Source organism: Triticum dicoccoides, chromosome 2B (genome assembly GCF_002162155.2).
Source record: "Triticum dicoccoides isolate Atlit2015 ecotype Zavitan chromosome 2B, WEW_v2.0, whole genome shotgun sequence".
In the NCBI taxonomy this organism is placed as follows: domain Eukaryota; kingdom Viridiplantae; phylum Streptophyta; class Magnoliopsida; order Poales; family Poaceae; genus Triticum; species Triticum dicoccoides.
This window is the reverse complement of record NC_041383.1, coordinates 711,949,022-711,961,593: the sequence shown is the minus strand read 5'-3', so window position 1 is coordinate 711,961,593 and position 12,572 is coordinate 711,949,022. Positions and strand designations below refer to the sequence as shown.

Genomic DNA, 12,572 nt, shown 5'->3' with positions numbered 1-12,572 from the left:
GCAATCATTAGGGCATGCATGTATCTTCTGCACCTCTAACCCTAGAGGGCAGACAGCCTTCTTTGCTTCATACGTACTCTCGGGCAATTCGTTGTCCTTTGGAAGTATATCCTTTATCATTACCAGCAACTTTCCAAATCCCTTGTCAGATACACCATTCTCTGCCTTCCTTTGCAGCAATTCCAGTGTGGTGCCCAGCTTTTTCTTGTCACCTACGCAATTCGGGTACAACAATTTTTTGTGATCCTCTAACATGCGCTGCAACTTCTTCTTCTCCAAATCACTTGCGCAGTTTCTCTTTGCATCGGCAATGGCCCGACCTAGATCATCAACGGGCTCATCTGATGCCTCTTCTTCAGCTTCTTCCCGCATTGTCGGCTCAGCTTCTTCCCGCATTACCGGCTCAGCTTCTTCCCCCATTGTTGTATCATCGTATTCAGGGAACCCATGGCCAGGATAACTGTCGTCGTCCTCTTCTTCTTCATTGTCTTCCATCATAACCCCTCTTTCTCCGTGCTTGGTCCAAACATTATAGTGGGGCATGAAATCGGACTCAAACAGGTGGACGTGAATGGTTCTTGACGTAGAGTAATTGCGACCATTCTTACAGCCAGCACATGGACAAGGCATAAAACCATCCGCCCGCTTGTTTGCCTCAGCCGCAAGCAGAAAAGTATGCACGCCCTCAATGAACTGGGGAGAGCATCGGTCATCGTACATCCATTGTCGGCTCATCTTCATTACACAACACCGAATAGACCAAATTAATACAAGTTCATACATAAAGTTCATACAACACTTAAATGCAACAAACAAATAACTCTCTAGCTAAAGCATTTAAATGCAACAACAAATGCGATCAAGATCGCAACTAAGGTAACAATTGATCCAACAGCATAATGATACCAAGCCTCACTATCGATGTCATATTTTCTAATCTTTCTAATCTTCAAGCGCATTTTCTCCTTCTTGATCTTGTGATCATCGACGACATCGGCAACATGCAACTCCAATTCCATCTTATCCCCCTCAATTCTTTTCAATTTTTCTTTCAAGTACTCGTTTTCTCTTTCAACTAAATTTAACCTCTCAACAATAGGGTCGGTTGGAATTTCCGGTTCACATACCTCCTAGATAAAAATATCTATGTCAACTTGACGGGCATAATTTGTCATAAACACGAAATGCAACAAATAGTTTTAAAAGAGAATATACCACATCCGAATCATAACAAGGACGAGGGCCGACGGGGACGGATATCAAAACCATGGCACTATGTATAACAAACAACGTACGAGTAAGATAATTATTATACGAGTAACTATATATCCAAATCACACAAACATCAATTTTTTATATAAAATTTCATGAACAAGAGCCTCACCACAAGGTGGTGCCGGCGACGGGACGGTGCGGGCGATCGACGGTGGTTACGACGGAGATTTAGAAGGCACTAAGTAAACCACACCTACATATGCAAACTAAGTGTTATTTTAACCTCAAATTGCATATAAATCAAATACTAGCACATATATATATTTCCTCCCAAATTACTAAACTCACAAATTAATAACTATATAAAGCATTGCAAGAGCTAATATAGCAATTAGAGATGAAAGGACAAAGTTGCTAACCTTTGTGATCATTTGAATGGATGGGGGCCTTCAAATCTTGACAAATTTTGGGCAAAATGTGTGATGAGCTCGAGAGGAAGAGGGGAAGAACAGAGAGGAGAGGGGAAAGGGGAAGAACAGAGCGAGCTCGGGTGGACGAAGGGTTTATGTAGGACGACCTTTAGTACCGGTTCGTGCCAAGAACCAGTACTAAAGGTGCTGGAGGGGGCCCAGACCGACAACATCCTGCCACCACTCTCATTAGTACCGGTTCGTGGCACGAACCGGTGCTAAAGGTTAGCCATGAACCGGTACTAATGAGAGCGGCCCAGCTAGCCGTTGGAACCGGCACTAATGTATACATTTGTGCCGGCTCAAATACAAACCGACACTAATGTGCTTCAAGTTTGACCCTTTTTCTACTAGTGCACCTTCTTTGCTTCATTTATCTTGTGTTATATCGTCGGCGGCGAGGGTGAAGATTGTACTCAAAGCATCTACAATCGGGCGCCTCAAACCCGCCTCATATGTCTGAACGGGCCGCATGGTCACTGTCCGGTCATAATTTTTTGACCCAGACGGGTCCCTCAAATGGGCCTCAAACGCCCGGGCTGACCGGCATCCCTCATATTCAGCCCAAATATGGGGCATATATGGGGCGCCTAGACGCGCCAGGCATGCCCGCCACATCAGACCCGACAGCCCGACGCCACCTCAAATTGCATCAAATCCACCCCGAAGATCAGCCAGATCCATTTGCTATCTCCTCTCTTCTTCCTCTTCCTTCGTGTCGTCCGTCTCGGGCTCCACAACAATTCCTAGGCTCTCTGCCGCCAGCTCCGGAAGAGCCCTCTCGGCCTCGCCGCGGGGGACGTCGTCGTCGGCCCCGACGCCACTGTGGTACGTACGGCAACTCTCCGGCTCCGCCTTGCGCTTGATGCGTTCGACATTGTCCGACCGAATTTTTTGTGATTTTGTTAGGTAAAACGATGGATTCCAATGCTTTATCGGACGAGCAGTATGGACCGACGAAGTTGACCAAATAATTCAAGATGTGTTCTTCGATTTGTCGGATTCGGACATAGAAGTGGACATGAGCATGAAAGAGAAAATGGACCGACAAGTGGAGCATATTCTCAACTTCAAGGGCTCTATCAAAGGGAGAAGAGTGATCAACCGGGATAGGGTCTTCGGAGCAAAGCCACTGCACAAGGACTACTTTGCTCCCAAACCTACTTTCCCAGATGATGCATGGTTTCGTCGTCGTTTCGCATGCGGAAACCATTGTTTTCGCACATTGTGGAGGGAGTGGAGGCACACGATGACTACTTCAAGCTCACAAGGCATTGCTGTGGCCAACTCTCTTTCTCGCTAAGCAGAAGTGCACGACTGCTCTGAGGATGCTTGCACTTGATACTACTGCAGACGTCGTTGGTAAGATGGTCAAGATGGGGAGAGCACGTGCCTGAAGACTATTGTCAAATCCCGCGCCGTGTTGGAGGTGTTTGGACCGGAGTACCTCAAAGAACCAAATGTGCAGGACATAGAGAAGTTGTTGGCTATCGGAGAGGCAAGGAGGTTTCCAGGAATGCTTGAATCAGTTGATTGCATGCATTGGCAATGAAAGAACTGCCCCAAAGGTCTGCGAGGAATGTATCAAGGTCACACCAGAGAGGTCATCATCATACTAGAAGCGGTGGCATCACATGACTTGTGGATTTGGCATGCTTTCTTTGGAATGCCCGGTTATTACAACGACATCAACGTGCTTCAACCATCTCCGGTGTTCAGGAGGCTTTGCAATGTGGAATCACCGCCATGCAACTACTACGTCAATGGCCGAGATTACAACATGGCGTACTATCTTGGTGATGGTATCTATCCTCATTAGGCGGCGTTTGTGAAGACCATAGCCGAGCCGCGTGGCAATGAGCCACTTTGCAACAGTGCAGGAAGCGGCTAGGAAGGATGTGAAGAGGGCTTTTGGTGTGCTTCAGGCTCGTTGGGAAATTGTGTGGAGCGCTGCAATGATGTGGGAATCAGAAACTTTGTGGCAGCTGATGACATGTTGTGTTATTCTACACAATATGATTGTCGAGGATGAGGGTGATGGTGTAGCCCAAACCCATAATTTCGAAGCACCTGAAGAACAAGTTGAAATTCCGGAAGATCAAGATGCGGCTCAGCTGATGAACTTTCTGCAGATGCATCAGAATCTTCGAGATCAACAGACGCACACGCAACTACTCAATGATCTTGTGAAGCACATGTGGACCCACAATAACAATCAAGACGACAATGCTTGAGTTTCACACTTCAAATAAATTTTATGTCTTACATGATCGACGTGGACATATCTATGCTTCGTATCAACGTTTGCTATTTACATGCGACATTGTCTTGCATGATCGATGTGTATGTATTTACATGAGCTTGAGAGTCCGAATTTAAGCTATGTGGATGCCCAAACAGAAATATGAGGGCCCGTCGGACACGAGCATGCCCAGACGCGTTTTGGATGTTTGAGGAGCCGGATTTGCTAAGTCCAGAGTCGACGCTCTTACGTACTAGCAGCTAGCATGATAGAGTATATCAATTGTCAGCAGGCTATCAGCCGTAGGTGACGGAGCAGCCAGCGCGTACGTACGTACCTACTGCATTTTCATACTACTGATCACCAGTAGCGAGCAAGAAGAAGCGAGAGAGTCCCGAGAGACAGAGAAGAGGGCCGGCGGTCACATCTTCTCACATGGCGCCATGTGCAACAGCTCGACCAGTTGCTTGCTTCACCGGTAAGTAAATAAACAAATACTACAGTGAATAGACTGGTAAGATCGAATTGTCTTGTCACGTTTGCTATGCAGGAACTGCAGCAGCAGCTGGCAGCCATGAACAGGCACTGTCAGTTCCAAGCAACCCATCCCATGCAGCAGTATATACCAGACACACACAAGGAAAGAGGAGAGAAGAGACGAGAAGCGCATAGAGAGTTTTCTTCTCCTTCCCCTTGCTCTCTGTGTGGCGCGCCGCCGCACGCATTGCAACTGCATCCATCCATCGGTAAGCAACCCAACTCGCTCATCCATCTCTCAGCCGCCCGGCCTCCTTCGCCGATCCATTCCCTCCTCTCGCGTTGCTGTTTATAGCTCTACCTTTTCTTTTGATCCCCTTGGATTGCTCCACTCCTGCTCCTGTCCTGGCTGGGTGCATGGTGTTTGTTCGATTCCTCGTATCCTTGTACGGATGGATCATGGATCCTTGTTCTGCCTGCTCTACATGGGCATCCCTCCCTCCTAGTCTGTCCGAATTAATTAAAGGATGCAACCTCTATACAAATTGTATAGATACCGCGTCAATTAATTTGGATGGAAGGAAGTACATTCGGCGTGTTTGGTATTTGCATGCTGCCTGAATTTTTTTGTTAAGTCGACTTCGCAGAGAAGAAGATGAGGGCAGATGCACATGCGAAGCGATGCCTCCTCAAGGCGAGTGGGGCCTTTTCTTTACCGTGACTCGGATTCGTCCGCGTAGGACGGGCACCTAATATGTCCGTAACGTTAGCAGGTGGCCGATGAATGTTGAGCACTTGTAAATTCATCAGCCAGGAATGTACTCCCTTTATCCCATAATATAAGATGTTATTATGGAACAAAAGAGTATCATTTAGCGAGCTAGCCTCCTTACAGAACATGTATATGAGAGTTTCATTTTAGCTTCTACGACACCGGGCGGGATGAGCAACCCTATACCATGTGTAGCCGCACTCGGACAAGGGTTCTTAGGTGCGGATGGGGTGCTTTTCGTTTTGGACTGTCCCTCAGATTATGTAGCAAACCTCGCCGGAAGCATGAACGGGGCGGTGAGCGGTGGCGAGCGGCGGCGCCGCAGCGGGAGGTGAGGCAAGGATGGGAGAAGAGTTGGGCCCAGCCGTTGAATTTTAATCCAAGGGCCGAGGAAAAATCACTCGACTTACATGTAGTCCACTGCTAAGCTACTCCCTCCTTTCCGGTTTATAGGGTTTATCTTCAAATCTTAGTTTTCCCATTTTATAAGGCTCAATTTCGTTGTTCCTCATCACAAGTTCAGATTCCAAGGCGCATTAAATCATTGCATGCAAGTATTAAGAGAAAATTGACCAATGCATGTACTTGATGCATGCATGTATTACAATTAATACATTGGTAAACATAAATTTTTGAGGAAAACAAGAGCATTAATTGGATACTTTTGCAAATTATAAAAAGTATTCCACCACTCACCATCTATCTTGGTTTGTGAGATTTTTGAATTGAAACTTGTAAACCGGAAAGGAGGGAGTAGTACGTATTCATCGTACTCCCTCCGTCTAGGTGAGTAAGTTATCTTAGGTTGTGCACCGTGACCAAGAAGGAGAGGAAAACAAGAGGCATTAATGTTTATTTGCTAATTAATAACATTGCATGCAATGAGCTAACCACTGCATTCGTGTTTGATAGTCTCAAGTCATTAAAAGCATGCACACCCCTTGTCTCTTATTGGTTGATATGTGAAAAAACAGAAAACGAGATAAAAATTAATGCACCGCGCCTTAGTATTTTGTGATTATTTGGTTTTCGTAAGATGACTTGCACATCTAGACGGAGGAAGTAGGAATCGGAACTCATCACAGCCACCGCGACGCCCCTATGATATGACAACTAATTAATATCACTCTTGATTTCATACATACGCACACATATCAAGATCAACCAGCACTACAAGTTACAACCACCACTATAGCTACACCTCCTTCAAGAAGGTCAACTTGCATGGATGTTCAACCTGAGACCAAATTAACTCTTGGTCGATTCATGTATGAATACGTCTCTCTCTTAACTTCAAATTCCTCTGCAGGACAACCTGAGTAGTATGCAAGGCAGGACAGCAGCCCCTGCGGCCAGCAACAACCCCCCAGCTCGCCCTCATCAAAGCCACCCCGATGCCGCTGCTTCGTGGACAAATTCTGCCGGGGAGCTCACGCTACCCAACGGCGACCTCTACTCCGGCACGCTGTCGGGAGGGGTGCCGGAGGGCACGGGGCGGTACGTCTGGTCCGGCAGCGGCTGCGTGTACGAGGGCGGGTGGAGGCGCGGGATGAGGCATGGCAATGGAAGGACGGAGTGGCCGTCGGGGGCCGTCTACGAAGGCGAATACTCCGGCGGCTTCATGGACGGCGAAGGAACGTACACCAACGGCTCCCCCTCCTCGTCTTACAAGGGGCAGTGGAAGCTGGACCGCAAGCACGGGCTCGGGCTCCAGGCGCACGCCAATGGCGACGTGTACCAGGGCTCCTGGGTTCAGGGGCAGATGGAAGGCCAGGGCAGGTACACGTGGGCGAACGGCAACAGCTACGTCGGCACCATGAAGAACGGCCTCATGTCCGGCAAAGGGGTCCTCACGTGGAGCATCGGGGACTCGTTCCAGGGGAACTGGGTCGCCGGCGTGGCGCACGGCTACGGGCTGTACACCTGGGAGGGCGGCGGGTGCTACCTCGGGACCTGGAGCAGGGGTCTCAAGGACGGGAAAGGCACCTTCTACCCTGAACGCCGCCGGGTTCCGGCCGCTCGCCTCGATGACCTGAGGAAGAGGGGCGTGCTGCCTGACGTCTCCTTCGGCACCGGCGCGGATCCGGAGCCCGCGGCGGCGGATGGGAGTTTGTCCAGGAGGAACTCGGGCCTCGGGCGGCCTGCGATGAAGAAGAGGCCCTCTCTGCAGAGACGCCGGAGTATCGGCGCGGCCATCGGAGTGGCCGTCGGGGTGGTCACCGGAGGTCATGCGGGTCCTGAGAAAACGCTGAAATGTGAAGACACGGCTGGTTCTAGCTCCCAGATACTCGAGAGGGAGTACGCGCAGGGCGTTCTGATCAGCGAGGTCGTGCTGGATAAGAGCCTCCCGGATTCGCCGTCGTCCAAGAAACCGAGACTTCGACGGAGCAGGAAGGTGAAGGATGCCAAAAGGCCTGGAGAGACTATAATTAAAGGGCACAGGAGCTACGATCTGATGCTCTGTCTGCAGCTTGGAATCAGGTAATGCATAACTCCCGTCCGGAATTAGTAATTAGTTGTCGCTCAACTAATTCCGTAGTGCTAGATACATCCTTTTGAGCAACAACTAATTCTGAACCGAGGGAATCTAAATTTTTAAACAATTTTCTTCTCTACATTGCTGTGAGCTATGAAGCCTATGATCCGATAATTTAGTTACCTTTATTGACATGAGAGTGTTACTGTCTAAATGTTGTATGGAACCATGGTTCAGCCCAACCTAAGCTCGACACCATTGATTTCTAGACACTATTCATGAGGATCGATGCATGATTGATTAAAAAATACAGTTGCCATGCATGTCTATTCATAAGAATCCATGCATTGTTGATTAAAAAATGCAATTGACATGCATGTCACAGATCCACATGTAGTATGATGTTAAATCGTACGACATAGACCATAGGTTCGGCTGAACCATGGTCTTGAATCACGTCTCTCAGGTTGAATGTGGCTGTACGCATGTACTCAAGGTTTTGGTTACCAGGCGGTAAATTCGGTTACCTCCTGGTAACCGCACATGTCGGTGCCCCACGGGAAATTGCCTTAACCAGAAAAAAAAATCTGAATTGTGAATGAATTTTGGCTGAATTTTTTTTAGATTCAAAATTCACTAAAAAAAACGTTTGGTAACTGCCCGGTATTTTCCGGTTACCATGGTAACCAGATATCTCGGTGCCCCACAAGATTTGTTTTGCATACGGAATCATTGGTTTTACTACTCAGGTACACAGTTGGGAGGATTACGCCGATTCAGGAGCGTGAAGTGCGAGCTTCTGATTTTGGCCCCAAAGCAAATTTCTGGATGAATTTCCCCAAAAATGGATCACCGCTTACTCCTTCACATCGTGCTCTAGATTTCAAGTGGAAGGACTACTGCCCAATGGTTTTCAGGTTTGTGCTTCACTGTTCATTCAACACGAGTATATTGTTGGTCAGCATGTGTTCTTTTCATTCCTTTTCCAAAAATGTGTTCTTTTCATTATCTAAAAACTTATGTTCTTCTGTTGATCTAGTACATTCGTATAACTTAGCTTAACACAAGAAAAAAAATTATAAGGATGTCATAAAGTAACTTGAGTAGTTCAATGGCTGAAGTGTTACCCTGTTGCAATCAATCTGAGTATTGTTCTGCAATGATATTGAATGCTTATTAACTCACACAGTTTGAAATTTATTTGTTTCATTAGCTAGTGAGACACCCTTGCAGTATTTTATTTTTCAGAACATAACAAGACTAATTTCTTGGTAGAATTTGATTATAGAAATTTGAGGGAGATGTTCAAGATTGATACAGCAGATTACATGATTTCCATTAGTGGAAGTGATGCACTTAGGGAGCTATCTTCTCCTGGAAAGAGTGGGAGTATCTTTTTCTTATCGCAAGATGACCAGTTTATGATCAAGACTCTTCGGAAATCAGAAGTGCAGGTTCTCTACCAATTCCAGCTCTTAGTAACAATAGCAAGATTCAAATGATCTGGAACTTGCATGTCTCACCCAGCACTTGATCCAAAACGGATATCTTCATTGGTCCAAAGCTTTTAGCTTATCTGAACTAGTTTCCTAGTTCACTTAATGTATCATATTAGCACTCGAATCAAACTTGTCCTTTTTGCTCATGTTCTTACATGAACACCATTGATATTTACTTGACATGATGCAGGTTCTTCTGCGTATGCTTCCGTACTATTATCGTCATGTCCATGCTTATGAGAACACACTTGTAACTAAATTTTTTGGCCTCCACAGGGTGAGACCTTCCAGCGGCCAAAAGGTAGTGAGTTATTAACTGTTGCTGACATTTCAAAAAAAAAAAAAAAACTGTTGCTTGAGCTCCCTATTGTCTCATATAAAAAATACAGTCTTATAATTTGTCAAAAATATTATAACTCTGATTAATTAGTACTGCCTACAAAACATTCTTATTTTGTTCATGTCAAAATAATACTATTTGTTTTTTTCAAAGAGAAGTAGTTTAATAATATAATTATTTTTGCAACTCAAAATATAATTATTATTGTTTTGTGACTTCCGATGACATATCGCAGTTGCAATTGATAGTCAAAGTTGCAGAGACTGTCTAAAGCTTCTTATATTTTTTTTAACGGCGGATTAATTTCCTTCATCTTAAAACGATACTAGTTGGCTTATCTGATTTTTCCTACTCTAGCTACTTCTTTTCAAATGATGGTAGAAACTAAACCGTGGATTTTGATTGTTTGCATATGCAGTTTCGATTTGTAGTGATGGGCAACATGTTTTGCACAGAACTTAGAATTCATCGAAGATTTGACTTGAAAGGTTCGTCTTTGGGCCGTTCTACGGAGAAAATTAAAATCGACGAGAACACGACACTGAAAGACTTGGATCTGAACTATTCATTTTATCTTGAGCCTTCTTGGCGGGATGCTTTGCTTAAGTAAGCATGTTCGCTCAGAAAAAAAACAGCTTATTCTCATGACCATTTATCTTTGTAACAACCATGCTATGTTCATGTTCTGTATGTAGGCAGATCGAAATCGACAGCGAATTTCTAAGGAATCACAGTATAATGGATTACAGCTTACTTCTTGGTTTCCATTACCGGGCACGTCAAAACCTACAAATAGGATCATCATGTCCTGAAAGCATTTTGCCAGATAAACTAACCGTTCTTTCAGAAGCAGGTAAGAGTGCAATCTATATCTTATTTCTCTGATCGTATGTTGTCCAAATAACGCATTTCCCAATAGCATTTTTTTGCTTGCTGATACCGATAATGCAGATGCCGCGGAGAAGGATTCCGCTTATAACTATCGAGATGGGCTGATTTTGGTGCAGCGAGGCAGTGAAAAAAATAGTTCAGATGCTGTCGGCCCGCACATAAGGGGGAGCCGCCTGCGTTCACCGTCGGCTTGTTTCGAGGAAGTAGATCTTCTGCTTCCAGGCACAGGAAGGTCATTATAAATTGATTTCTGTTGTTCCATCCGCATGTTCTTCCAATGCTAAATGTATGATCTGAGATGATTGAATTTGTTGTGAAACTGAATAGGCTCCCGATCCAGCTAGGGGTCAACATGCCGGCAAGAGCGGAGAAAGAAGAGAAACAAGAAGAAGGCAGGAAATCACTCCATCACATGTATGATGTGGTGCTCTACATAGGGATCATTGATATTCTGCAGACGTACAACATGACAAAGAAGATTGAACATGCATACAAGTCCATCAAGTATAAGTATAACCCCTTGTCAATATCTGCAGTTGAACCTCAATTCTACTCGGAGCGCTTCCTCAAGTTCGTCGGGACGGCCTTCCCACAAAACTCATCTAATCAATAAATCATCTTTCTTTCCTCCTCTCTGGCTAGAAAAAATGTAAAAAAAAGGAAATCCAATGAAGTGTGTTTTCTTGATACATTAAATCTTGTGCATGTGTATAGTTGAGACCGTTGGAGGCAATGTATGTATGTATTTGCCAAAAGCAACATAGACAAAACTAGGCATCAGCGAGGGCTCATTATGAATGGATTTGGTTGTCGATTTCTGTCATATTGACTTGACCAACCACCCCACTCTCACGAATCTCCTGGTCCTGCTCATTGGCACCCTCCTCATTGCCGCGGCAAGAGCCTTAGCCTTAGTCGCTGTCACCGGCATTGGCGCTGGAGGAGGCGGCTACAATGGTGGTGGAGGTTGAGGAGAAGCCGGTGGAAGCTCCGGTCATCATTGTGGCAATGGCTATGCACTTGTCCTCCCAACCGACGATGGTTGCTATCCAGCGTCCCTCACCGTCGATGTTCCACTCCTTGTCGCATAGGGCGAGGAGCTCACGAACATCAATCCTTGTGCTTGCGATTGATGTCAAATATTCTTCATGTATCTCTACTACTAACACAAAAATATGAAAATTTTACAATTGTTGTTGACAAATTTTTGAATGGTATGGACATGTTTTTATAAATTATGCAAACAATTTTTATTTTCCATGAGTATTTTTTTAAATGTCAAGAACGTACTTTTTATTTGTTTGTTTTTTTAAATGTTATGAACATTTTACTGAAATGACATGAAGAAACTTTTATATTTCGTGTACATTATCTTAATGTGTGGACATTTTCAAAGTGAATCTATGACTTTCGTGAAAACTGGAGTATTTGTGCACTAAGTAAAGTAAAATTTTCCATATTTATCAGAATATAAATAAATATAAAATAGGAGAAAAAAATATAAAAACTGTATGGAGGCGAATGTCAGCTCCACGGTGGGTGCTAAAAAGAGGGTCATAACTTTGCTACTCTGCCTAAGAAAAAAGCATTGCTTCTCGATCTTTTTAGGGGCCTTTGCTACTCGACTTGTCACATGGGTGCTACACATAACTATGTGGCTGGGCCTTGCCTGTGAGCTATGCATGTTAGACGAGTACGACTTGCACGAAATCATTAATTAAAAAAAATACTCTTTGCAAAGATCACTCGCACCTGTCTAGGTTGCGATAAGTGTCACACTGTATGTGCGTCATTTCTCATAATCTAGATGTTTTTTCTTTTTCGTGGATTTTTTTATTTAAAACATTTTGTCTCTCAAATCGTACGTCCAAAACTTAACAGTTTTCACAGTTGGATTCCTCGTCGAGATTTTTAAAACTAGATCCTATGTTAATAGGTTTCGGTAAACTAATTTTTACAAAAAAAAGGGACGAAAAAACCCGAACCCTGAGCACGTTTCTTTCCCTTTCCGAGACGTGCCTCTCGCGGAAGCGAATTCGTTTCTCCATGAGAAGTAAACATCTGTCTCTCGCAGAAGGAAAAAACACACCTTTTCCCCCTAAAAGGAATACGGAAGCAAAATGTGCCTCCACGAGAAGTAAATTTTTGTCTCCAACGGAAAAAAAAAAAAGAAACCGTGCCTCCTGTGAA

The 12,572-nt window shown here is 44.9% G+C and overlaps 1 protein-coding gene across 1 annotated transcript; it reads left to right on the top strand.

Annotated features, from left to right (window-relative positions):
* The first annotated feature begins 4,526 nt into the window (after positions 1-4,526).
* On the top strand, positions 4,527-11,181 carry LOC119365790 (phosphatidylinositol 4-phosphate 5-kinase 9-like). Its single transcript, XM_037631433.1, has 9 exons — positions 4,527-4,673; positions 6,486-7,657; positions 8,402-8,569; positions 8,941-9,106; positions 9,342-9,452; positions 9,910-10,097; positions 10,187-10,344; positions 10,443-10,614; positions 10,710-11,181. Exons 2-9 carry the CDS (start codon positions 6,501-6,503, stop codon positions 10,993-10,995), a joined length of 2,406 nt encoding a protein of 801 aa, XP_037487330.1. The 5' UTR covers positions 4,527-4,673; positions 6,486-6,500; the 3' UTR covers positions 10,996-11,181.
* The last annotated feature ends 1,391 nt before the right edge of the window (positions 11,182-12,572 follow it).